The following is a 27,628-nucleotide window of genomic DNA, read 5'->3' as shown; positions in this document are numbered from 1 at the left end:
TTTCCCAGATGCCCAAGCCCTGGTACACGGTCCAACCCAGAGGGTACAGAGGGGACCGGCAGGGTCTCTCCAGCCTCGAGAGGGGAGCAGCAAGTCTGGGGTGGTGGGAAGGGTCCTCTTCTCCAGGACGAAATGTCACCCACTCAGTTCTATCACTTATTTGCAACAAGCCAAGAATGTCCGTCACTTCCCCCGGCGATGCAGCCTGTGCCGGTGACCGTGCGGTCAGGGCCAGGGCGAGACCAAGGCCAGAGGGCAACCACGGCCGCAGTGTAGCCACACTGTGACACAGGAGCAGTGTACTACCTTTTCGTGAACACGAGTGAAGGGCAGGAGGTGGGAAACAAGAGAGCCTTTTATCCTGTCCGTGCCAGGGATCTTGGTCAAGGCAGACGCTTCAAGGATGGTGGGTGGCTTTTTAACTTCGACGCACAAGGCAGCTTCGCGGTCGGAATTCTGATCAGTGATACTCTAGAACCACACATATCATGAACATCCCCAGAAAAATAAAGGACAGAACTTGTTGTTAATCCTGTTTATTAAAAAGGGTCCTACAGCTTTACAACCCCAGCTCAGGCCTGGCCCTGGAGTGAGGCCAGCCCTTCACCACATCGACACCGAGCTCACGCCCTTGGCTCCACCCCGTGTGGGCTTGTGGGTGTCCCCCCACCGACCTCGGGGTAGGCAGCAGAGGTACTGGGGAGGGGCAGGGCGGGCCCTGATCTCCAGATTCGTAAACATGGCAGGCACGCCCATCCCATTTGGCTGTGACAGTCCAGGAGAACCATATGCTAACTGAAGACAGGGGTTGGTGGCCTCGCCTCTGGCCTGCTGCGACAGACCCCGTTTGAGCACGGCCTCCAGTCTGTCACCAGGGCAGGCGAGAGCCCAGAGGGCCAGGAGGAGCCAGGGGTGTTCCCAGGGCATCTGCCGATCCTGGTGCTGGCTTTCTCCAAAGCATGACGCCATGCTGCGGGACTCCCTCTGTCCCCCTCCCACCCTGAGGCCCAATCAGAGGCAGAGAATATTGGCTACGAGTATCCTGGTTCAAGACGGGACAGAATTCTTCCACCTGCACCACGACGACCTTGGACAAGCCCCTCTGGGAACACAGAGCCAGTAGTGAGAGCTACCCCTCAGCCTGCCCAGCCTGTGGGCCTGCGGGGGAGCCATGGACAGCCCCTCATTGGCACCAGGGGAAACTAAGGCACAGCACAGGCACCCACAGGTGTGACCATACACTGCTCGTAAGAAAGGAAATTGCATTCGCTTCTGCACCTCAACCTGTTCAAAACAAGATGTGCATTTTTATAAAGTTTCCCTGAATGGTCTTGTGTCAAAAAAGTTTTCTTTCCCAATATAAAACAGGAAAATTACAGACATAGTAAAAATACTGGGGGGAATATTTCTTCGTAGAAACCGTCAGGGGCTGGCCCGAGGCAGGGGAGAGAGGAGGAGCCGAGGACGTGGTCTGCTGTGCAAAGTCCGGCTCGGACCAATCGTCCCCGGCCCGGCTGCAACGTGCCCAGCCTCCGGACCTGGCGGGGGGCCGAGTGCAAACCCTGCATGTGGCTTTGAAGCATCTAGGTTCGGGGGGAGGGACGATTGGCCACCCCAGCCCACCGATTCAGTAAGCACCTTCCAGGCAAGCCCACCTGACAGACCCTCACCAGGGACAGCGGCGGGCAGGGCCACACAGCACTGTCTTTTGTGCACAAAGCAGGAACGATGACGCAGCTTATTAAATAAAGCTGCAACGGGAGGAACACGATTTTAAGTGGGAAGGGAGGGAGGCTTTCCCCCCCAGACTTGAGTCCATCAACACTACGAGACTTAGAAATCATACCGAGAACACAAACCGGTGCGGCCGCGGGGATGCCAGGCTGAGGCCCTGCACGCACAACCACCTGGGTGCAAAACCGGGGTCTACGTCTACTTACCACTGACCTACAGTTCTACAAACGGGGGCGCTGGCGCAGGGCCACAGCCCCCCCGGTCCTCGCAGCCTGTGTGTGCCGAGCCCTGGCCAGCAGGTGCAGGCTCCCCGGAGGGACGGGGCCGCTCACTGGAGGATGAAGCCCGGCTGGTGTGGAGGCAGCCGGGGCGGGGGTCTCTGGGGGAGAGCGGGCGGGTACGGAGACACGAACTGTGCGGAGAATCCTTGCTGGCTGGGGAGGCCCACGCGGGGGGGCAGGGGAGGACACTGCGATCCAGGGTACGGAAAGGCCTGTCCTGAGCCCATGGCAGCGGTGAACGGTGTGGCCAAGCGTCCTGCAGGCACCGGGGGAGGCGGCGGGGGGATGCGCCGAGGTAGCACAGAGGGGGGCCCGCTGGCTTCTGAGGTAGGGTAGGGCAGGGGGGCAGCGGGCACTGGCTCGGGCACCCTGGGTGGCAGCGGGGCGGGCACCGAGGCCTGTGGCAGTCTCTGTCCCTTCAGCACCAGCTCCTGGAGCTTCTCGATTTTCACTCTTCGTGTGTGGGCCAGTTTCCGCTTGCTCTGATAGACATCAATGAAGGAGTCCAGAGGAAGCTCTCCATCGAGAAACTTCTCTGCCATGTTCTGAAAGAAGGAGGAGAAACTCGTTAAAGGATGGTTCAGCCCTTGGGGAAGGAACTCCCTTCACCACCACCCCACCCAGCTTCCATCACCTGTACCCCTCCCCCTCAATCCCATCTGCCACGTGCTCCACGGGGCAGACCCTGGCTGACCTCCGAGGAGCCCCCCAAGCTCCCACAGAGAGAAGGGGACAGAGGTGGGCTGGCCCTGACCACCCGCCCCACCCCACAAGCTGGACGGCCTTAGGGAGAGCCAGCCTCAGATCAAGGGGGCCTCTCAGCAGCCCTGAGCTGTGGGTTCACCCGGCGCAGAGGAAGCCACCATACCCACTTGCCCCCTTCCCACTAAGCCGGCCGGAGTCCCTTCCTTCCACTGGTTGCGCCCTGACAGACACACCCCCTACAGGGGCAGCAGGACAGAGACGTGCTCACGCCCACCCGGGCCCCCACCCAAGAAACCCAGGGGTTACTCCCCCCCCCCCCCCACCCGGTGGCCTAACTTGGCAACCTGCCACCCGCCCCAGCTTGCTACACGGCACGACTTCTGACCCTGACTCATCACCTTATCATTTAGGGAGGCCCAGGCCTCCGGTGCTCGAGTGGCCGCATCTCCCAGGCTCTGCCCTGCCCCCCGATTCAGAGCCACTGGCGGCCGTGGCACCGACTCCCCACAGGGTGTGCACCCCTGGCCTGAGAACCAGACTCTCCTGGCCACGGAGGTGTGGCACTCGCCCCCCCAACCGGAAGAACTGGCCCCCCGTCACCACACCCCGGGGCACTGCCACCCCCCCCCCCCCCCCCCCCCCGGCACCAGCTGGCTCTTACCTCAGTGTCTTCCTCAATCTTGGCTCCTTCTGCCTGAAGAAGCGCCAACAGGGTCTCCAAGGAAGCGCTGCTCGACTGTTTATCTGCAGGAAGCAAGAGGTGTGAGAGCAGGGACAGCCAGCCACTCACACCCCCCCCCCCCCCCCCGCCCCAGACTCCTTGCCACCCGCCTGCCAAAGAGCGAGCACTTTAACTGGAAAGGCACTGGGAGAGTCACATGCCGAGAACTGGCTTTCCAGGAAGCTCAAAGTCAAAGCCTTAAAATCCAAGAGGAGGAGCACACAGGACAAAAGCAGGGGGAAACTGGGGGCCACGCCATTCATCCTCCTCTGCACCCCCCCCCCCGTGTCCCCATCCCGACCACAGGGGGCCCTGACCCAGCAACATGACGCACCACTCGTCACCCCAAGCAGATTTCCTTTGCGTGTTTGAGTGAGAACTTACACGGTACACGTAACTGAAGCGTGTGACCTGCGCTTTTACAAACGCATAAACCCCACCGACCACCCAGATCAGGACGTAGAACATCCACAAAGGCTCCGGGGGCCCAGTCCCAGAGTCTGCCCCGAGGCGGCCCCGCTGCGGAAGCTCGGCCTGGCTGGGAGCCTCACGTACGCAGGTCACACGCGTGCCGGTCCCTCCCACTCGGCACCGTGTCTCTGACATCCACCGCCCGCCCCTTTCGGCATCCACCGTGTGGACCTAACTTACTCTCCCTTCATTCTGGACCCGGGAATTCAGACGGCTCCCAAATTCAGCTACTACAAATAAAGCCACACACGGACACTCTCGTCCCCGTGGACAGACACGTGGACAGACAAGAAGGTCCGCCACTGCCGGGGCGGCCCCAGGGGCAGACAGGCTGTGTCCCAGAGTGAGCACGCATTGCGTTCAGGCAGGTTTTGCCCAACAACTCTCCCCCCAAGGTGGTTTTAACCCATCTACATTCCTCCCGGCAAGGGAAGGGCTCCCGGGCAGCGCCGGATGTCACCAGGACTGGCTCTGGAGGGTGAGCAGACTGTTGCTGCACTTGCGCAGACAGTGCAAGTCTCACCACCTCACCGAAGGGCTGCGTTTTTAACCTTTTCTTCATCTCCGCCCCCTCGAAAGCCACCTCAAGCCCTAGGACTTGACACTGAGTTCCTACCACTCTTCGTAATGACTGTCGGTGTAAGCGCGACATTAAAATGAAATGTTCCAGGGCGTCTGGGCGGCTCAGTCGGTTGAGCGTCCGACTTCGGCTCAGGTCGTGATCGCGCGGTCCGTGAGTTTGAGCCCCGCATTGGGCTCTGGGCTGACAGCTCAGAGCCTGGAGCCTGCTTCAGATTCTGTGTCTCGCTCTCTCTCTGACCCTCCCCTGCTCATGCTCTGTCTCGCTCTCAAAAATGAACATTAACAAAAAAAAAATTTTTTAATGAAATGTTCCTGGGGTGCCTGGGTGGCTCAGTCAGTTAAGTGTCTGACTTTGGCTCAGGTCATGATCTCACGGTTTCGTGGGTTCAAGCCCCACTCTCTGCCCCTCCCCCGGTCACCTTTTGATTCTCTCTTAAAAATAAACGTTAAAAAAAAAAAAGTTCCCATGATGGATATTTGTCAACACTATCTTTGAGGACCTAACTCCACAGGATAAAACGTTTGTTGAATAAGAAAGTTACCCTTTTCTGCACTGTTTGGAGAAGGTGAAATTTTGTTTAAAAAGTGGTTACGTCTCGGGGCACCTGGTGGCTCAGTTAAGCCTCCAAATTCAGCTCAGGTCATGATCTCACAGTGTGTGAGTTCAAGCCCTGTGTCGGGCTCTGTGCTGACAGGTCAGAGCTTCGAGCCTGCTTCAGATTCTTCGTCTTCCTCTCTCTGCCCCTCCTCTAATCATACTCTCTCAAAAATAAACATTAAAAAAATGAATTTTTAAGTGGTTAAGCCTCTTTTCTAAATAGGTGAAATGATTCCATACATAAACTTTTTCTTTGTGGCATTAACCATGGTCTTAATCTGAAACTTTTCCATAATAATACTTCTTTCCTGGTAATCTAACGGCTTGAAAATGTGTCCTTCCCTCAACTCTTTATTCTTGGAGGATCACCCTGAAAAAGTTACCTAATTTGGTCTTCTTTATCTGATAGGCTTCAAAGAGAACCTGGAGTTCCTGGTATTTCTGGGTCAAACGTGCTTTCAGGGCGTCCAGCTGAGGCTGGTACAGAAGGTTTCCTTCTGCCAGGCTCCGGTTGCTGGCGAGCGTCATTTCTTTGTTAAGCTGAACATTCTGCGTCTGCAAGGAACACAGGATGGTGAGAAGCAAGTATTAGTTCCCGGACCAGTCCCCCGAGGTTCCTGTGCCCCACCCTCAGCAGCCACCACATCTGCTTCCGTCTGGCTGGTCGCCAGGCTGGGACCACATGCGGGGCCGCTCCCAGCCCAGACTCCAGCCCCTCTGGGTTTCTAGTTTGGACACAGCTCCCTGTTCTTAAAGAGCAAAGCCACTTCCTTTCCAACGATTTGCAGACAGGCTTTGTCTTGTGACTTGTCAAGGCCTTTCGCTTCAATAGCCGTGCTGTGACTGGAACCCCTTACGGCCGCCATTGTGCTTCCAAGAATAAACAGCTGTAAAGATTTAGGGCTAGATTTGTTCAAAACCTGTTTCTGCTGCTCCAGCGGAAGTTAAAGAATCACTTTTAGCAGAGGAGGACCAGCTGGCATGGGGTCAATTCAGGCTCAGTCGTCAGGCTTAGGGATCAAACACGAAAGCCCGACACCCCCTGGGAAAGAATTCTGTTTGCCACGACCCTGTTCTCTCTCCCACGCCCACCTCCTGCTCCTCCTCCACTGAGGGGAAGGCCAGAGTCCTCCCAGCCCCCAGCTCCAGACCCAAAGCTGGGCCAAGGCGCCATTTGGGAGGTAGAGAAGCCCACGTGCCCAGACCCCAGGGCTGATGAGGAGATGGAAGGCCTGAGGATAAAGAGCTCCCAGGAAGACTTAGCAAAGCCACGTTATTTAAAGGAAACCCCCAAACCCACACCCATGGGGCACCCCTGGGACCGGCAAGTGACACGCCTCGGCCGCCGCCACCTGCCCACGGCAACCTGTCTGGAGCTGGAGTTCCCGCAGGGCAGAGTCCTTCCCCATCGAGCCGCGTTTTTGTTTTCTCGCAGCTCTGCTGAGACACGACTCCACTCATCTCGTTTTCCCCTTGATATTTGCTGCTACCCCACCCAGGCTATTTTCGCCGCACTTCTGCACTTCCTTCCTGTTGAGAGTCTGGGTGCAGGTTTCCCACTGGGCTGCCTCCGTCCTGGCCACGCCCAGCCAAGGCGCCAGTCCAGCTCCGCGAGGCACGTGCACCCCCCTCCGTGAAGGTGAAGGTGAAGGTGACGGGAGAGAACACAGCGGCAGCCCTGGACCCGGGCCGGGGGGCTCCCTACAGCAGACACAGAATCCGGATCTCCCGCACCCAGGAGCTGCGCCCAGGGGCCCTAAAGATTCCTCTCAGCTTAAAATGGAATTTAAGTTAAGATAGAAAATTGAGCCTCTAGCTCAACACTACAAAATCAGTGCAGCACCAATGCTCTCATCTCTTGCTGCCGGAGAGTTTGGGGCCCTGGTGTAAACGGGGTTCCGGAAGGGCCGCCACCTCCCGCCACGCAGCAGCTCCCTGCCCTGTGTGTGCAGTTGTATCCCGATCCTGTAGAAGAGTCTTTCCTTCGATTGTTAAGCCACTGGAAAGAACCAACACACACAAACCACTGTATGGCCACTCTGGAAAAGAGCTCAGCAATTTCTTTTAAAACTAAACATGCAACGACGACACGACCCAGAAACTGTACTCCTCGGCATTCGCCCCGGGGAAATGAAAACATGTTCACACAAAACCTGCACGTGAACGTTCAAAATGGCTTTATCTGGAACAGCCGAGGACCCAAGGCAACGCAGCTGTCGCTCCGCGGTGGGTGGCTGCACAAAGCGCACAGCGTCCAGGCCACAGAACATTCGGCCTTAACAAGGACAAAGCCTGACACGCGTGGCAACTTGGATGAGGCTCCAGGGAATCACGCTGAGCCCAAAGGGTCGGACACTCTAGGATTCGGGGTATACGTCACTTTCGAAACGCCAGAGTCACAGAGACGGAGACAGGTGAGTGGCTGGGGGACGGCCGTGGGAAGGGGGCTCATGGGGATGGGTGCTCCCGCTGGGGGGAGTGGGTGAGGGACACAGAGGATCCCTGTTCCTTCTGACAACCGCTTGTGAATCTACAGTTACCTCAAGATTCAATGTTTAGTTGTACGTCAACAAACTGCTGGGGAGTTTCTTTACACCCCACCCCCCAACCCATCTCATCTGCCAGCTGAGAACCGGCAGGTGTTCAAGGCCACGGTCAGGGACCTCTGGCTCCCTGCCCGCTGGCCATCATTCCGACTCAGTCTTAATTCTTTGTTCAATAAACATTTACTGAGCAACTATTATCTGCCGGGCCCAGAGTTAGGTCTGGAGAACGGAGACGAGAGGAGCACTTGTTCCGTCACATAAACCCAGGTGACGTAAATGGAACGGAACGGAGCGTGCCCTGACTACGGTGGGGGGCCTGGTCCCCCCCCCCGTCTTCCCGGGCAGTTCCAAGAGCACCCCCAGCCCTTCCTTCCACCACCTCTGGAGCTCAGGTCTGCTTTTCCCACCGGCTCCTCACGGGGAGGCCGGGTCGGCGCTACGTCCTCAGTCGCGGCACCCATCTCTTCCCTGCCACGAGCTGCAGTCGGCAAGCATCGTTTCCCTGTTCACAGCCTCCCCCACTGGAATACTAACACAGGAGGGACCCTGTCGTCTCCAGCGTGCCAAGCACCTAGCACACGTGGGCCACCAGTCCAAGGCTGCCGACGGCACCAGAGATCCTTCCCACCCCCCAAAAGCCAGTCTCTTGAGGCCAGGCCCAGCAAATAAGATGGGTAACAAAATATGGAGGGGATTACAAAAAAAAAAAAAAAAAAAAAAAAAAAGCTGTGTACATCAAGCAACAAATGCCCCAAATCCTTTATGGAGACAGGCTCCCTCGATGAAGTCCTTTGAGACAGCGTCTGTGGGGGTCTCACGCCGGATCGGAGGCTTATGCCGAAGCAGGATTTCCGTCCTCACCCAAGGCACCGCTGTGGGCACCGGTCTGCAAAGGGACCCCTGGAAAGGCACTGGCGTCCAATGAGGCACGTAATTCCAGCGTGCCGTTGAAAGATCATGACTTCGGCCGGACCTGACAGTCCCGAGGGAGGGGGTGTTGATGTGTACAGTGCCCAGGCCAATCCTGGACCAGCCGAACCCTCCAGGAGGGGCCCGGGCGTGTTTTCCCAAGCTCTCCGGGGGTTCCAGCATGCAGCTAAGTGCCACCGTTTCCGTCTCAGCGTAAAGCAGATCTAAAGAAATCTTACTCTCCTAGGGTCTAAATCAGGTAGAAATCACTTCTCCTGCATGTTAGAAAGTCCCAGAAGAGAGCAGCACAGGCTATAATCCAAAGGTGGCTTGCACGGGGTGCATACGGGCGAAGTTTAAGCTACCAGCCACCGAAAGGGCCAACTAAAGCTGCGACGGCGACTGACAGCCATCAAAAACGGCTTGTGATTTTGCATATCCTTTGGGGATTCAGCTGTTTTTACATCAGGAAGTACTGGTAAGTTCTAAGTGGCCACCCAGGGCACACCTACAGCACTCTCCAGTGGACAGTGGCGGTGGGGACAACGGCCTGGATTCCAACACTTCTGTGCCTCCCGGAACACACCTCTGATGCTGCATTAGATGCCGAAAAAGACGCTTTCCTCCTTAATGTTCCTTTCCACCGCGCCAACTGAAAACGGGAGGGGAAACGCCCAGTCCTGTTCCATCATTTGCAAAGCAGAGGAGAACAGGGAGAGCTGGCCGGAACAGGCCCGGGGGCCCTCCCCATGGGGACGTGCACACCACGCTTAGCAGGCCCAAGTGGCAGCCACTCTGGACGACACATGGCCCAGCTCTCCGGGTCCCGTAAGACCGACTCCAGCCTCAGCGCCTGTGGCTGAATCTGAACCGGAACTCGGAGAATGCTCGCAGGGGCCTAGACACCTGAAACTGAAAACACTACTGCTGACCTCTTGATGGTTCTCACGATCCTTTTTCTTTACCATAGAGAGATCTTTTCAGGAAATAATCAGTCTGCGGTAAGGGAACGTTTTTAAGTACGTACTCAGTGTTACTTCAGTTTCTTTTTCTGCTCATAATCCACGAGAGGTGAGATGCAGGATTGGAGCATTTAGAGCAGGACCCCGTTTATACAGCTCTTTCTGCCCATCTGTCTACCCAAGAGCCGCCTGAAAGGATGTTCACCCTAAACTGACAAGAGCAACCTGCGAATGTTTTTAACTTTCCTCTTCTACTTGGACATAGTGCTTGATTTACTACAAGCATATATAAGTTTACAAAAAAGGGTTAATTTAATACAGCCTGTTAGATATTAGAACTGGAAGAGCCAGAGGCTCTAGAAAATTAATCTGTTTCAAGACTAGGAGAAGGGGATTAGGAGATACAAACTTCCAGTTGTAAAATACGTCAGTCACGGAGATGAGAAATACAGCACAGGGAACAGAGTCAACAATATCGTAACAACGTGGTGTGGGGACAGACGGGGACTATGCTAATCGTATAGATTATTCACTGGCCATCACAAGTGTCAAATCACTACATGGCACACCGGAAACTAACACGACATGATGTGTCAGCTATACTTCAATAATAAAAAATTTTTAAAAAGGACCATCAACCCCACACACGCACGCGCACACACACAAAGAAAACAAGGTATTTTATACATGCTTTGTTCAAGAAGAAATGTCAAGACCCCTTTATCTCTTGCGATGCTCACATAATACATGAAGTTCTCTTGTAGCACGCACGTGCTACCTCAAATGCAGGCTATTATTTTGAGAAAGAGGGAGGGAGGGGGAGGGAGGGGGAGGGAGGGAGAGGATGAATCCCAAGCAGGCTCTGTGCTGAGCGCAGAGGTTCGATCCCACAAACCATGAGATCATGACCTGAGCTGAAATCAGGAGTCAGATACTTAACCGACTGAGCCACCCAGGTGCCCCTGACCATTATTTCTTAATTTGGGTTGGTAAGTGTGGTAGGAAATAAAGTCAGTTTAGAAGAAAACAGATATAAACTCCCCTCTGGGTGACGTACGCAATGGCCACGAACGCGAGGCACCGGAATGAGGACGGGAGACTGCCAGTGCCCTGCCAGCCAGCGTGAGGTCAAAGTTTTGAGTTTTCAGTGGATGTTTTCCAAAGCAGACACTTCTATAGGGTACAGTGGAAAGCCTCAGATTGCTCTGAAGCAAAACCACCCCTCACTGCAGAGAGATACGCCACACACATGGAGACATGTTAGAGACAGACAGGCTTCACACAACTCCTTCCTCTTCGGCTGGGATTCAGCCCTCTTCCTCTTGGACAACATGTCAGAATGTGAGGGGGGGGCCAGTGTCACGATAGGACAGCCCTGAAGCCACTAGAACTTACATGTCTATTTTTAAAAAACACTCAAACTTCAGTACCTCGAGTATAGCTCGTAACAGCCACAACGAAATGCTCCAACACGACGGCTGGTTGGTTGGTTGAGTGGTTCGTACGTTCATTCATTCATTTGTTCATTCATTCATTCATTCATTCATTCATTCAAGAAATACTTACGAAGCACCTCTATTGAGGGGTTCTGGGGAGACAGTAACCAGAACAGTCTGTCCCCATGACCCCAAGTGTAGGCAGGCCTTGTGAGTATCACACTGCCCAACTTCAGGGGGCGCCAGGCCCCTTGTACTGCAGCCCTGAACAGAGACCATAGCTGCTCTTCAAATAAGAAGGCTTAAGAGCGAAAAAGAAAAAAAAGAAAAAAGAAAAAGAAATCCCAATATAGGTGAACTTGAAGATACTGGTGATGTGAAACCACTCTGTCAGCCCCCTGCATGTTTCAACAGTACTTACTAACATTCATGGAGCACTTACTGCACGCTTGGCATCGTGCCACCTTCTCTCCATGCATTATCTCCATTTAATCCTCCAACTGGGGTGGGGGGGGTTTGCCCCCATTTTACTCGGGAAAGAAATACCATCTCGGGGAGGTTTAAGAGACCACCAGAGTCTTGAGAGGGTCAGTAACTGCAGAGCCATGAGGTTAAGGGTCAGGATATTCTGTCTCCCAAGTGTGTTTTCTACAGGATTATGCCCTCAATTATGCCGCAGCATCTGTCCGCTGCATAGAACTGGTCTATCATTTCTCCATTTTCAAGTACCAGGAGTCATCTAGATTTCTATTATTGTTTACCTTTTTACCGAGGATGTTTTCAAACACAAAGGAAAAGGAGAGAGAGAATAAAGAATCCATGCACATTCTCCAGGGTTCAACAATTAGTGACATTTGTCAATCCTGCTTCGAGATATTCCTCACTTTTTTTTCCTGAAGTTTCTTCTTCCCCTGAATATTTTAAAGTAAATTTCAGGCATCCTACCATTTCACCCTTAAAAGCTTTAATATGTATCTTTAATGGGGAAGAACTTTACAACTTAACTACAATGCCATCATCACCCTTACTAAAATTAACAATATTCTAATTTAAGCACCCTTACTAAAATTAACAATATTCTAATTTCAACTTCTGCATGTGTTGGCTTGAATTCCTCTTATAATGAGCTTCTGCCTTTCTGGCTGAGTATCTGAAAACGTTTATAACTGTTTCCACCATCCCCCACCCCTGCTTTAAGCCCAACTTTGACAAGACTGAATTAATGCCCAAGCAACCTCTGAAAATGACTAAAAAGCTTTTTTGGGGAGCATGATCATTATGTAACAGATTTTTTTTTTTTTAAGTTTGTTTATGGGGGGGGGGGGGCAGAGACAGAGAGAGAGAGAGCAGGGGAGGGGCAGAGAAGGAAGAGAGAATCCCAAGGAAGCGCCACAATGTCAGTGCAGAGCCCGACACACGGGGCTCAGATTCACGAACTGTGAGATCATGACCTAAGTTGAAATCAAGAGTCGGACGCCCACCCAAGATGCTCAACATCACTCATCATCAGGGAAATACATATCCAAACCACAAGGAGATACCACCTCACAACTACCAGAATGGCTAAAATCAACAACGCAGGAAACAACAAATATTGGCGAGGACCTTTTGGCACCGCTGGTGGGAATGCAAACTGGTGCAGCCACTCTGGAAAACAGTATGAAAGTTAAAAATAGAACTATCCTACAACCCAGCCATTTACACTAGAAATTTATCCAAATTCTTTTCCAAAAACTGCTAATCTGAAGGGGTACATGCACCCAGTGTTTATGGCAGCACTATCAACAATAGCGAAAGTATGGAAAGAGCTCAAATGTCCATTGACGGATGAATGGATTAAGAAGATGTGGTGTATGGGGCGCCTGGGTGGCTCAGTCGGTTAAGCGTCCGACTTTGGCTCAGGTCACGATCTCGCGGTCCGTGAGTTCGAGCCCCGCGTCGGGCTCTGTGCTGACAGCTCAGAGCCTGGAGCCTGTTTCAGATTCTGTGTCTCCCTGTCTCTGACCCTCCCCCGTTCATGCTGTGTCTCTCCCTGTCTCAAAAATAAATAAACGTTAAAAAAAAATTAGAAAAGAAGGAAAGGAAGGAAGAAAGGAAGGAAGAAAGGAAGAAGGAAAGAAAGGAAGAAGGAAAGAAAGGAAGGAAAGAAAGAAGGAAGGAAGGAAGGAAGGAAGGAAGGAAAGAAAGGAAGGAAAGAAAGATGTGGTGTATATACACAATGGATTACTACTTGGCGATGAAAAAAATGAAATCTTGTCATTTACAACACCCTGGATGGAACTGGAGGGTATTATGCTAAACGAAATAAGTCAAAGACATATCGTATGATTTCACCTGTATGTGGAATTTGAGAAATGCAACAGATGAACACGGGGAAAGGAAGGAAAAACAAGATAAAAACAGAGAGACAGACAAACCCTAAGGGACTCTTTTTGTTTGTTTTTATTTATTTTTGAGAGAGAAAAGGACAGACAGAGCCCAAGTGGGAGAGAGGCAGAGAGAGAGGGAGACGCAGAATCCCAAGCAGGCTCCAGGCTCCAAGCTGTCAGCACAGAGCCCAATGCAAGGCTTGAACCCACAAACTGTCAGACCATGACCTGAGCCAAAGTCAGACACGCAACCGACTGAGCCACCCAGGCACCCCAATAAGAGACTCTCAAGCACAGAGAACTAAGGGTTGTGGGGGGGGGGGTGGTAAATGGGTGACAGGCATTAAGGGATTAAGGCACTTTTCAGGATGAGCACTGGGTGTCATAGGTAAGAGATTAATCACTGGGTTCTACCCCTGAAACCAAGACTACACTGTATGTTAACTAGCTTGAATTTAAAAAAGAAAAGAAAGAATCAGACGCCCAACCCACTGAGCCACCCAGGCGCCCCCAGGATTTGTATTTTTTGTGTTTCAATCAATTGCAGTTTGTAATCTTCCTGATGATCAAAGTGTCCATGGCTGGTGGGAGACACTTCGGGCTGGGTCTCAAGCTGACATACCCCAGAGGACTGCCAGCCGCCCCCGCTCCCCCCGCCGCCCAGCCCTCCTGTAGAACAAGGGGTCCCAGACCCATCTGCACATTTGCTGCCCCTGATCTGGACCAGCCCTTCTTGAAGAAATGCTGGCTGCTTTTGGTGGGAAATTCGTTTCGATTTTTATATTTTCCTCTCCAGATAAAATTAAACTGAAAGCTGTCCATAATATAAAGACGAAGAACAAAATAAATCTCAGCTCCTGTACCTTCCTACCAGTAGAAAACATTAGACTGCCTTCAGACTCTAAATACACAAGCTTATGGATCAGACGACCAAAAGGTTGGCACGTATTCAGCCAGGTTAATCTCTCCTTTTATTGAGTACAATATCTTGATCTAGCTCACCGATTAATTTTAGGACAAGTATCACCAAGGTCACATGCAATTTAAGCCTAGGGTTTAATATCAACAGCTATTAGAAAGCCCAAATTCATCTTCCATTCAGTGAAGACCTTGCCAGTGACAAATTCCTCTTTCTGCAGTCTTCCCACTAAATGCAGGCTTTCAGGGAAGCCTGCAATCCAAGCCCACAATATCCCAGAGGTGTGCTGCAGAGGTGGCTTAATTCAACCCCAAAATGAAAAAATAAAAAAACTTAACAGCTGCAGAGTTGGACTGCTTAACATGTTCACAAAATTAAAGATCTTGAAAACTCAAAAATACAGTGAAAGAACTGTCGAGCATTATGAAACTGTTCTAAAATATAACCACCTCGTGGGTTGTGTGTCTCCAAGGCGACAGCCCACACGGGAAAAGAAATTTACCAGATGCTTATCAAATGTTCCCCCAAAACAACCCACTCAACAGAGACAGCATATTAGATTAATAAAGATTGCTATTTTTGATTGAAGATCTCAAAATCCTTGTTGAGATGAAACTTGCTGCACTCAAAGTAGCAGACAATGGGATATAGACGAACGATTCCTTCCCACATGGAGCTGGCTTGCACCTTAAAAATCGGTAGGACATTCACTTTAAGTGCAACTAACCACAGACATGCAAAGAGCTACTACGTTTGAAAATAAATGGACTAGTCCCAGAGAAGAATTAAATGGTCTCAAAGAAACACAATTTGATAATCTTCTAGTTCTCGAGGTACCAGGGTGCTTTGTTTCCCCCTACCCCTTGCAAGAGTACTTCCTAATATTTGCGGGGGTGGGGCGGGGGACCTCCCACTTTGTGGATAATGATGTCAATAATAAAGAAATATAATAGGTGTGATGGGTTGTGACAACTCTCACGTGTTAGAAAATGTTACTTTCCTAGTATATCACTGACCTTACAATTCCTGAGGACTCCAGGGAGAGGAGGGAGGAACAGAAGGCAGGACAGGACCCCCAAACTGATCACAACATTAACTGCTTTTGTCCCTAGTCTCCTCAAAGGGCTTGTTACACTTGATCCTACGGAATCAGAGTCTCAGCAGGTGAGTCAGGGAAGCTATTGAGAAGCCCTCACTCCACATTATCAGAACCAATTAGCTGGTCAGCTGAGCAGTTCAGTTAAAGCAATAAATCACTAAACACACAAAAGTTTAAAGATATACATCCGTCCATTTCTTCATGTGAGGCAAAGGTCTTTTCTTACACAAAGGGTCCACTAGCTCAAGTTCCAAAAGTTCTTCTTCATCCAGACCACATCCTGTGATGGGGAGGGTTTCAAGACACTGGACAAGTGAGCGGAGAGCAGAATCCTGGAATTCTTCTGTTTTCCCCCAGCCTGAAACACACCTCGCTGGCTAACAAGTCTGCTTCTAGCACACCACCTTCTGTTAACTCTTTCCAAAGCAAGCAGCTCAGTTTTCCCTCCAGGTAGTTTTCCCTCGCGGTGCTTTCGCTTACAGCTTTTGCCACCGTATTTTAATGAAACAAGTTAATTACTGTGACAAAGAAACCAGAATGGCCAGGTCCTGGGCTCCACCGCATTGGGAGCAGAAATGTCCAGAAACCTGATCACGAACATAGGGGTGGTGTCGTCAATCGCTGTATCCGATGGTGGGAATCGCCAATTACTGGAGCACTCTGGTGAAGTGGAGGGAGGTCGATTAATAGCTTCTGCTGTGATTTTTAAATCCAGATCACTCCTCCCTTCCTCAAAAAGAAAGAGCCTTATGGAAGAGAGAAAATTTATACACTTGGCTTTTCTTATTAGCAGTTCCTGGCCAGGACAAACCACCAAAGCAATCGTTTGTTTAGTAAGAGCACAGGGTTTTGTTTTGTTTTTTCTTCTTCCTCTTTTCTATTTCCTTTTACCCCCAATTTACAAGTGCATGTATGAGAATTTTCTAGGACAGTCTTTACACAGATGCAAAATAAGAAAACGCCTAACCAGGTGGATCCTGAATTATGTGAAGACTACATTTTTGACAATTTTGCTTTTACATTTGAAATACATCATGACATAAACTTTCCAACCCCTGACTCATGAATTCAGTTTAATGGATACAATTTACTGTCACATGATTTAAATTATTCATCTTCTTATGAGAAAATGCTATTCTAATAGTGGGATACTTTTAGTCTGTGGGTAGAGAAAGGGATTAGCCAAAGAATAATCAGTTACCCCTAAATTATTCTACTTATATTCGTAACAAAAAATACCTGCAACTTTATCTGGTGTAGGGAATTTGATGTTCTAACTAAAATCAGAACAAAACAAAAAACCTGCCTAGATACTTAAGACTTAATCATTTTAAAATTTTTTGGGGGGCGCCTGGGTGGCTCAGTCGGTTAAGTGGCCGACTTCGGCTCAGGTCATGATCTCGTGGTCCGTGAGTTCGAGCCCCGCGTCGGGCTCCGTGCTGACAGCTCAGAGCCTGGAGCCTGTTTCAGATTCTGTGTCTCCCTCTCCCTGACCCTCCCCCGTTCATGCTTTGTCTCTGTCTCAAAAATGAATAAACGTTAAAAAAAAAAAAAAATTAAAAAAATAAAAATAAAATTTTTTTGATGTTTTAATAGATTTAAATTTAAAGATGTTAATTTCAATACAATTTATGATAGCAATGAAATATCCAATGAGGGAATGGTCACAAAAATGATATTTATCACAAGTTATAAAAGATCATGCAGCCACTAAAAATACTGCCATATAAGAATATTCTTTTCTTTTTGTTTTATGTATGTATGGATGGATGTACTTATTTACTTATTTATTTAGACAGAACACACACCAGAGCAGGAGAGAGAGGATCCCAAGCAGACTCCATGCTGCCAGCACAGAGCCCGATGTAGGGCTCGAACTCATGAACGGTGAGATCATGACCTGAGCCGAAACCAAGAGTCAGAGGATTAACCAACTGAGCCACCCAGACGCCCCCATATAAGAATATTCTGATAGAAAATAAGAAAATCAGGGCACCTAGATGGCTCAGTTGGTAGAACATGAGACTCTCGATCTTAAAGTCATAAATTCAAGCCCCACACTGGGTGAAGAGATTACTTAAAAAGAAAAAATGACATAAAAATAAGAAAATGCCCAGAGCATAACTTTAGGTTCACACACACACACACACACACACACACACACACACACACACACACACACACACACCCTCTATATACAGAATGATCCCAGTGGGGGAAAAAAATGGAAAAAAAAAAAAAAAACCCATAAAATGTTAATAAGGGTTTATGTCCGGGTGCTGGTATCACATGTGATTATGTTTTTCTTCATTTCTGAATTTTTCTCTAATAAACATGTAAAGATATTTTTAAAGATTAGTTGGAATCCAAAACTGAAAAACCATATACTCAAAACAAATGAAATACTATATATTCCCCGTGTTCTTAAACGGAGTATGTGAATGCAGGGCAGCCTTTGATGACCAAGAACTGGCATCATGAATATCAAGTAACTACCATGCTGTCTGTGAAACACCAGTACCCGTGGGCTATGGAAGCAGATGGCACATTTATCCCCTGAATAAGCATTTGCCAAAGCATGCCCCAGGGAAGCTAGTCCCACGAGTTCTGGGACCAAGAACGGGACACGCTCGGTGTCCGCCCTCTGGAGCTTTACCACACGCCCTGCCCTAACAGTAAGAACCAAACAAGGCAAAACAACAAAAATCCCTTTTAACCACTGGTTTCCCAAACTTATTTACCATGGAGATCCTTTTAATAGTAATCACCGCTGACAGAAGCAGGGCCCCAGGACAACTAAGGGAAACGCAACCCTAAACCAAACAGCCCCGACCACTTTATTAAAACTTTATTAAAACTGCCGTTATGTCCATTACTGCCCCGGCGTCCTGTTCATCAGTTTACGATCATCACCTTGTTTAGCCTTCAGAACGACCTGTCAGGCCATTGTTATAATATGCCCATTTTAAAGATAAGGAAACTGAGATTTAGAAAGGGTAATGGTGCCCAGGGTTTCCCAGGAACCCAAACCCCATCTTTTTTTTTTTTTTTTTTTTTAAAGAAAGAGAGCGAGTGGGCTCGGATCCCAAGACCCGGGATTGTGACTTGGGTGAGCAGAAACCGAGAATCGGATGCTCAACTGACTGAGTCACCAGGTGTCCTCCAAATCCCACCTTTAACCACTATGCCTAAGAGCTGACCTTACATTTTTTGTGAAGCTTTTTATCACTTTTGCTTCCTCTTTCTCTATCATTTATTTCCGGACGGTGTTACTGGCTCTGTTCGTCTTTCCCTACACCCTTTGAAAATCTGCCACGGACACACAAACCATATGACCTGGCGTGTCTCCATCTGAACGGTGTACGAGACAAGACTCAACAAGCCCTGCGAGGAGCCTGGTGTGAGCTTCCAAGTCAGCGATTTCGGCTGCCCAAAGATCTTTTTTTAATCAAGCATCTTTTCCAGGCTTCCGACGGATCTCCCTGCTTTCTGGTCTCATCTCCTCAAATCCATCCCCCAAACCCTGGGGCTGGCTGAACCACCCATTTAAGTCACAACTGTGAACACAGCACTCCCAGGTGGCTCCCTCTGCCAAGAGGATCAGGCCATCTGGTCTCTGCCTGCCTCTCTGGCCTCTTCCCCCACCAAGCCCCGCCCTCATCCCTCCGGCAAGGCTAGAATATCCCTTTGCACCTCTCTCTCTAGGCTCTTCCTGTGTAGGTTCCTGCTGTCCACCCCCATGGCTGGAAGCCCTTCTCCCTCGTTACCTGGTTAACTCCTCCTCCGAATCACAGCACATTAGTCATCTCCTCAAGGAAACATTCTCCGTGGATCTCCCCCAGCCCCGCAGAGGCTTGCTGCGTCCCCTCCCGCTAGGGTGTCCCCACCACCGCTGTTTCACACCTCCGACATCTGTAACTGACTTTTGTGTACCTGCGCAATCCTAGAAGATGAAAACTACGTGGTTTCATATCCCCAAAGTGCTCCATAAAAGTTGAGTAATGAATAACCTTGCTCGACCTCAGCTGTGTTCACGCTAATGAAAGCTGCTGTCTGATGGCAAACACTAATTAGCACTTCCTCTGTCCCTCTGCCAACCGGGGCACCAGGCAACGGATATGGACATAACCTCCAGGTGCCACTCCTGGTGGCTCCATCTCTGGTGATAATGAAAGACCTAATTTGGAAGAAACATTAACTATGACACTGCCTGTAACAGAACGAGCTACTCAAGTATCTGCTTTTGACAAGAACTCTTTGGCACAGTAGTGGACAATATTCCTCCTAATTCCATGAGAAACGATTTCAAAAGCTTTCTTTCTCTTGACATACTGCAACATAACCCATGACAACAAAGCTACATCTTCCTCTCCGCTTGCATTCTTCCCTAGGAAGAAATTCTGCAAAGGACTTTCCTTTGCCTTTCTACCACTGGGTAAGATAAGTTTTTCTTGAATAAGGTAGTTTTTGTGGAATCCAAAAACCCCATAGAGCAGAGGGAGGAAGTAAGCCAACCAGAACTCCTGTCTCGGCACGTTCTGAGAGCCAGCCATTACATACATCAACAGTGGCTGACACACGAGTCGTCACAGAAAACCCTGAACTGCACACCTACGGGGCTCATCCCCACAGCAAACATTCCGCTACAAATACGGTGACAAAAGCCAAATACAGATCTTCATTTACAATGGGGTTACGTCCCAAAAAACCATCATAAAGAGGTGCCTGGTTAAGCATCCAACTTTGTGATCTCATAGTTGGGGGGTTCGAGCCCCGCATCGGGCTCCGGGCAGACAGCTCGGATTTGGAGGCTGCTTCGGATTCTGTGTCTCCCTCTCTCTCTGCCCCTCCCCCGCTCATGCTCGGTCTCTCTCAAAAACGAAAACATTAAAAAAAATTTTTTTTTAAATATCCCTAAGTCAAAAATGTATTTAGTACACCTAACCTAGCGAACATCATAGCTTAGCCTGGCCCACCTTAGATGCTCAGAACACGGACATAAGCCTCCAATTGGGCAAAATCCTCTACCACAGATTTTTTTTCATTGTAACTAGGCTCCATGCCCAACATGGGGCTTGAACTCACAACCCTGAGATTAAGAGTCCCATGCTCTACCGCCTAAGCCAACCAGATATGCCCCCACACCAAGCCCATTTTATAACGAGGTGTTGACTATCTCATGTCATTGACTACTGTACTGAAAGTGACAAATGGAGCGGACACTGGTGCAGGTGGCTGTCCGCGTTCAGCTCTGTCAACCCTCCTGACCGCATGGCTGACCGCGGCCACTACCCAGCATCATCACGAGAGGATGGGACCGCCGATTGCTAACCTGGGACAAGACAAATCCAAAATTCCAAGCGCAGTTTCTACTGAACGTGTATCATTTTTGCGCTTTGCACCATCACGAAGTCAAACGGTCATAATCCGAACCATCAGAAGTCAGGACCTTCTATAAACAACAAAGTTGGCTTAGCTCAAGAGCACATCAGTTGTGGACAGGACAACATGATGCTCCAACAGTTCAGTCTAAATCCAGGTTCCTCTTTCGACCAGTCTGATACAGTACAAGCACTGTAACAGGATGTCAACTTGTCTGGAAAATACCAGACTCGTCTCTCCCTGTGCTTCGATGGTACCTCTTTCTTCCTCCCAGCCCACGAATTACTCCTAGCGGCCTTTCAAACTTTTATTTTCTTCTTGAAGGAAGTTGGCCCCCAGACTTGTATCTCAGCTGACTGGTCCCCTGAGCTCCGGAACCGGCTTTCCACCTGCCCGCCTCCCCCCACCCGGTCCCTCACTCTTGGGCTGGCAGGCAGGGTCTGGGTGAGCCCTCTCCCCTCCCCCCCACTCTTACTCATCTCCAACTTGAAGCCAGTGAACTGCACTCAGCAGTACCTACGTGCCAAGGACACAAAGACAAAAGTGACAAAATGGGGCCACAAGGAAGTGAATGACTTACAAAATGTGTGACAAGTACCACAGAAGAGGTCCCCAAAGATACCGTGTGCCCGTGATGCAGGAGGCAGGGCGAGCATGTGGAAGGCAAAGCTGAGGAGGCTGGAGACCCCGCTCCCAGAAACCCAGCTGAAACCCCAGCTTCTCCTCACCTGGGTTTCCACTTCCACCCTGGCCGTTCCTGAACCTTCCCGCACCCACGCGGCCCCTACTCTGCGGCCGACTTCACCGTACTGAAGAGTACTTCTGATCATACTGTTCTTCCGCTCCAGAAAGTCACGGAAACTCACCGCTACCAAACTCACGGCCTTCCGCGCACACACGGCACGCCAGCCTCCCTCCCCATCACTGCCCGTCACTTCCCTGCTCATGCGCAGATCCGATCCGGCTCAAGTAGCTGGTAACCCGCCAGTCAGAAAGCCTGTCCCACGCTTTCCTGCTCTGGGACTGCACCCTCGCTGTCACTTCTTCCTGACTGCCCATGCTTAGCTCTCAAAATCCTACTCAGAATAAATATCTAACTCGAGGCAGTGGCTGGGGGTGGAGTGGGTGTCGGGCCCAGGATGGAGCACAAAGAGGGCTTTTCACTGGGTTGACAGTGTTTACTTCCGCAGCCGCGTGGCAGGTAGACACACGTTCCTTACGTTACTCTAAACCCTTTCAGAGGCATTATTGTATCTGATCCTTTACCTTCTTAACTCTTACCCACCTATCAAAGTCCCTCTCTTGCACTAGGACCTAACTAATCTCGCCAGAGAGCCTCTCTTCATCTGACCTTCGATGTCATTTACAATTCACATGCAGCCTCCTTATTCTCTATTTTAAAAAACTGTGATAAAATATGCATAAGAAGATGCCATTTTCAGGAGCCACGGTGAAGTACGTCCACACTGCTGCACAGCCAGCACCGCCACCCATCCTCCACACGTTGCTCGTCTTCCCGAACTCGAACTCTCTACCTCTCACTCGCTCTTGGGCTGTAAAGGAGCGTGTGCAGTGGTTTCTTCCCCAAATTATAATACGGGGTTTATGCCCTATTCGTGTTTCCGTCCTTAAAACGTCTTGCACAGTTAGTGCTCCATAGCTGTGCAACTGAAGTGGAATCTTCTTGAAACGGCAGCCAGGATATGATGCCTTTTAGTTTTAGCAATACTAGCCAATAATAACAATTTCCCGGGTGCTCACTGTGCTAGGTACCAGAGTAAGCATCCTATGTACTTATCACATTTAATCCACCCAAACCCGTTGTCACCCCTCTGTTTTCAAGGAGGAAACTGCAACTGGGAAGACAAGAGTACTTGCCAAAGGTCCGCGGGTTGTACCGAGAGGCGGTTCTGTACTATACCACACCCACCGCACTTTTAATCAATGCAAGTAGAGAGCAAGTGATCAGATTTCACCTAGGCCAGCCAGTCTAACAATTCCGAAAATCTCTTACGAGAGGGGGCTAGCCTCTGTTGAAGCCCCCTCTGTGCCAAAGTACTGCCTGCCTTCACCTGCTATTCCACGGAGCCTCACAAGAACCCTCAAAGGCAGGTGTGGTGACCACCCTCACTTTACAGTGGAGGAACCAAAGCACAGAGAGTTTAAGTAACTGAAATAAGGTCACACAAGTCTCGGCTATGCTCCTTACATTATCAAAAAAAAAAAAAATTATGTATGTACGTAAGCTCTATGCCCAACGTGGGACTTGAATTCATGACCCCGACATCAAGAGTCACATGCTCTACTGACTTGGGCCAGCCAGGCACCCCTTTTCATGAATCTTAATGCCTCCTTAAAAAATAAAATCAGGGGTGCCTGGGTGGCTCAGTCAGTTAAGCGTCCAACTCTTGGTTTTGGCTCAGGTCATGATCTCTCAGTTCGTGTTTCGAGCCTTATGTCAGGTTCGGCACTGACAGCATGGAGCCTGCTTGGGATTCTGTCTCCTTCTCTCTCTCTCTCTCTCTCTCTCTCTCTCTCTCTCTCTCAAAACAAATAAACTTAAAAAAAAATAAAATCAGATAAAACTGAATTTCAGGAAATATTCCCAGGCACAGTAAGTTTTTACTCAAGAGTTAAAACAGTAAGTCCATAGAAGAGAATACTGAAACCTAGAAGTTTGAAGCCTCTGCATACACAATGACTGCACAATGTGAGCAGAAACAAACTCCAGTTAGCAGACTCTCAAAGTGTTTAAACTTTAACTTCGAAAAACCAGTCCCACCAGCACTCAGCTGGTGTTGAGGAAACAGTCCCTGGGTTTAAAGCAAGGTCAGTACGTTTCAATGAGCCATTATGATTCACGCAGTAGCTCTGCAGCCCCAAACCAATCACACCAGAACACGCCTTAGGGAAACAGCGTCTCCCAGACCAGACTCTTTCCACAAAACAATCTGTTTTTCAGACCCTCGGTGTTTCTGCATGTGGGCACTCTCACTTGCCAAAGGCACAGAGATCCTGAATTTGAATCCTTAGTTGGGTGGAATTATCCGTTAGCAACAACCAACCAACCGACATTCCCTCCGGAAGCACACGGGGAGAGAGGACCCAAGACGTGCGGTTTAGCTGCCTAATCCCCTAAGCGACAGTTCCTTTTAAGGGAGTGCCCTGTAAGTCCACCGGGGTTAATGTGGACGGATAGAAGAAGGCGCATTCCATTGCCATGTAAAAATAACTTTAAATAAAAATAAAATGTGTGCATATGAAACGTTAGCCCACAGCGAAAGCAAAGAGCAAAGATCACCAGGGAGGGCACTGCATTTAGGGAACTGCACAGTGGACGGGACCAACAGGAAAAGAGAAACACGGGGGCACCGAAAAAAGAACAGCTCCAGCTCCAGCACAATTTCAATGTCTTGAGTTGCACTAAAGCTCACACACCACAATTAAAACAATGTAAGTGAAGCAGAATACACGGCTGTATTTAAACCTAACAGTGAATGCCTTCAAAACCTAGCCACGCTTTCCAGCCGCCACAAAATATCCCCTCAGGCTTGAAGAAGTCTTACTCTACAATTTAAAACACTTCCTTCTGCCAATTAAAAAAAAAAAAAAGCCTTTGGTTCAGATTAAGAGATTCTATGCTGGGAAAGGCCTGTTCCGTTTACAATCTCATCCTCGGACCTGCTGAGATACATAATCATTTGGACCACAGAAAGATAAGATGTTTCTTAAGCTAATGGTAAATAAAAATTTACTTAACATTCTTGAAATAAGACGCTATGAACTTGTCGGGATGGCCTGGTATTGATGACTGGCAGTAAACTTCCTAAAAAGAACTTTCTAAAAAGAACTAGGTGCAATTACTCTTTATTGAGCACTAATTACACGCCGTGTTAACCCGCGCTATCTCACATAATCCCCGTATCAACTCTATGAAATAAACATCATGTTAGCCTTCTCTAAGAGATGCTCAGAGAGGTGGATTAACTTCCTTGAAACCACACAGCTGCGAAATGGCCAAGTCCGGCCTGGAGTGTAGGAGTCCAAAGTCTGAAAGTTCCACCTGGTTGAGAGTGGACAGTTGACAGAATATTTTCTCCTGTGTCTCCCAACTACCCCGAAATAAACCAATGCCTAACATTAACAGCTGAGTCAAAGGACCATGGCCACAATTTTAATTGTTCATGTTATACCCATATCCTACAGAAACATGCCACATGTGACTGGGGGAACAGGATTTGCTAAGTGTGACTATTGCTCGTTGAGCTGCCTGGCTAGGGTATTTTGGTCTTCTCATTCGGTTTCCTTGTTTTAACAGCACTACGCCCTGAAGTACTGCTGAGTAATTTAACTTGAATTATGTGGCCTAATCAATACGTCAGTCGTCAGCATTTGTATAGGGGACTCTGGTATGACGGTCACCTTCGCTAAAAAAAAAAAAAAAAAAAAAAAAAAAAAAAAAAAAAAGTTCTGCTAGATTTATCTGCCTTTCCCTTCATGTAATAATCTCCAGTTTCTCAGGTAGAGGAAACAAGCTGTCCCTCATAGCCTCAGACTTGAGAGAATCACCTCTTTCCACAATCTTCCCTCCACTAAAAAGCAGCTTATTTCTATTACTGTAGAATATAATCGGTATAACTACGCCAATATAAATACAGTATCCTGTTCTAACAAACAGAACAGTCGTACAGCAAAGTAACGTGTAGGTGGGATCACACGTCAGGAAAAAATACCTGTCACTTTATCATTAAAGCACAAGGATGCCTGCCGACACACAACAAAAGGTCTCCCGGCAACTGAAAAGCAGAGAAACTAAGCAAAGATTTTATTTCTTTAGAGACAGGAGACTCTTTCAGTCAAGAAAGATGGATTTTGTCACTTATTATTCTCGGAGATGGAAAGTGCCACATGGAGACCATAAACGAGGGAAACTGCATCTCGGAGCAACGTGCTATGTGCCAAGTTACAAAGCCCGTGAATACAAGGGGTGTATTAATGGAAAGACTGATACCATCTCACTACAGTGGCCTCTCTGTAGCTCAGGACAATAATCTGTTGAGGGTTTTCCAGTGATTTTGAATGTGCAACCTCCACACAAGCCCCCTTTTAAGGAAGCTGGCTCAGGGCTGAACAATCCCTCTTCGGAAAGAGAGCCAAGAGCCCCCACTCAGGCTTCTGGGGCAGAGGCTCAGCCCTGTAGGCGTGGGAAGGCTCAGACTTTGGAGACAAAGAGGCAGGAGTGGTAAACGGGCTGGGAAGAGCTGGGATCAGCCTGGGTCCACCTGCCTGGAGGAGACCCCAGGCCCGGAGGACGTGCGGCTCAGAGAAAAGAGCCCAAAAGGGTTGGGAAAAGAAGAGACCATTCACAGCGCAAATGCAAGCGTGAAGTCAGTTACCGCAGAGAGCAAAGCAGGTCACAAGAGACGGAGTGACACAACCAGGAACACAGTGGGCATATGCCTCCCAGAGGCTGGGCAGGCCCTCAACTATGGAAGACGTGTGCGGACTGGCCACCAGTCCCCCCATCGCTGGCTTATCTTCTCCCCCAAAACAGCTCCAGGAATTCTCACTTTGCCCCACGGTGACGCAAAGCCACCGGATTCCCAGATTCCCTTCTGCCACAAAAAGGGGCAACTTTACGGGGAAAGGGATTCCTGCTCCCACCCCAAGACCAGGGAGAAGCCCCTAGGATGGCCCTACTAAGGCCTCTTCCAAATGAAGGCAGCCCCAACAGGGCCCCTCTAACCCTCGTGGGAATGCTCACATACACGGACCCCTCCAACCCTAACGTGGCCAAGTCCGGGGCCTCCTGCCCCTCAACCTCAGAGACCCTGCCCAAGGCTAAAGTCCATTTCAGTACGACCGCCCAGAGTCAGCTACAGACACCCAGGCCCCTACAAACTCACCCTGGAAATAGCAAACCCTAGGACTCTCGTCCAGCTCGTCCACCTAGCCCCTGAAAACCTATTCGAAGACTCCAGTTACTTCCTCAGACCGCCTGTACTGCTCGACCCTCTCCTCAAGCCCCCCCCACCCCCCCACCCCCCGCCCAACCCCTGGCTGACTCAGTCCGGTCTGTCACCCCCCAATCCTCCACTGCAATCCCCCCTACCTTCCCCAACCTAATCTCAACCCCCTATTCTCTCCTCGTCCCAACCGACCCAGCCCCAGCCACCGAGGTCCCCAAATGCCCGTTCCGGGCTCTCGATCCGGGCTTCATTCCCAGCCTCGGCGCCTCACAGCCTCGCCTCGAGCCCGCTCAGCCCCCGAGCCCGGTCTCAGGGGGCTTCCCCCCCCGCTCAGCCCCAGTCTCGGTCGCCCCAATCCCAGCTAGAGGCACCGCGATCGCCGGCGCCTCGGGCCACCGCCAGCCCGCCGAGGGCCCCCGGCCCCGCGCGCCCCTCTCGAGGCCCCGCCGCCACCGCGCGCTCCCGCTCGGCCCACCTCCTCCATCTTCTGCACCATTTCCGTCAGCTGCCCCTCGTCCTCCAGCAGCTCGTTGAGCTGCACCAGCGACAGCCCGGCGAACCGGGCTTCGCTCCCGGCGCCCGCCATCCCCGCGTTTCAGCCACCGCCGCCGCTCTGCCCGCCAGGCTCCGCCGACCGGAAGCGCCGCCCTCAAAGCCCGCCCCCCGGAGTGGGGGGGGGGCACGTGACGCCAGCCCTGGTGCATGACGTCATCGCCGCGCGGGCGGGCGGACGTGACGTAGCGGGCTGGGCCCCGGGGCCAGACGCGTGGAAGCGCTGCCTCCGGGAAAGGTAGGGGCTGGTAGGGAAAAGGAAAGGTGCTGCGGATGGACTTGTGACGCGACAAGCAGCAGCAATGAGGTCACTGCGGCACCGGAGCATGTGTTGTGAGGTCATAACAGCCTTCTTCCTCAAGGAAAAGAAATGTGGAGATCCAAAGGAAGCAG

General features: G+C 50.3%; 1 protein-coding gene across 2 annotated transcripts; it reads right to left on the bottom strand.

The window, feature by feature from the left end:
• Positions 1-520: 520 nt before the first annotated feature.
• VPS37B (VPS37B subunit of ESCRT-I) lies at positions 521-27,339 on the bottom strand. Of its 2 annotated transcripts, none has more exons than XM_043557456.1 (4): positions 27,159-27,339; positions 5,476-5,647; positions 3,382-3,464; positions 521-2,560 (listed from the first exon to the last, which is right to left on the bottom strand). In XM_043557456.1, exons 1-4 carry the CDS (start codon positions 27,267-27,269, stop codon positions 2,063-2,065), a joined length of 864 nt encoding a protein of 287 aa, XP_043413391.1. In that variant the 5' UTR covers positions 27,270-27,339; the 3' UTR covers positions 521-2,062. The 2 variants fall into 2 exon arrangements, with proteins under 2 accessions (XP_043413391.1, XP_043413392.1); XM_043557457.1 differs by lacking the exon at positions 27,159-27,339 and adding an exon at positions 6,459-6,720.
• Positions 27,340-27,628: the final 289 nt, after the last annotated feature.

This window comes from Prionailurus bengalensis, chromosome D3 (genome assembly GCF_016509475.1).
Source record: "Prionailurus bengalensis isolate Pbe53 chromosome D3, Fcat_Pben_1.1_paternal_pri, whole genome shotgun sequence".
Taxonomy (NCBI): Eukaryota; Metazoa; Chordata; class Mammalia; order Carnivora; family Felidae; genus Prionailurus; species Prionailurus bengalensis.
This window is presented reverse-complemented; position numbering and strand designations above follow the sequence as displayed.

Coding starts and splice junctions, on each gene's coding strand:
- VPS37B (XM_043557456.1), bottom strand. CDS start 27,269: ATGGCGGGCGCCGGGAGCGAAGCCCGGTTCGCCGGGCTGTCGCTGGTG. Junction 5,648..27,158: donor TGGTGCAGAAGATGGAGGAG/GTGGGCCGAGCG, acceptor TGTTCCTTGCAG/ACGCAGAATGTTCAGCTTAA. Junction 3,465..5,475: donor GATAAAGAAGACCAAATTAG/GTAACTTTTTCA, acceptor TGCTTCCTGCAG/ATAAACAGTCGAGCAGCGCT.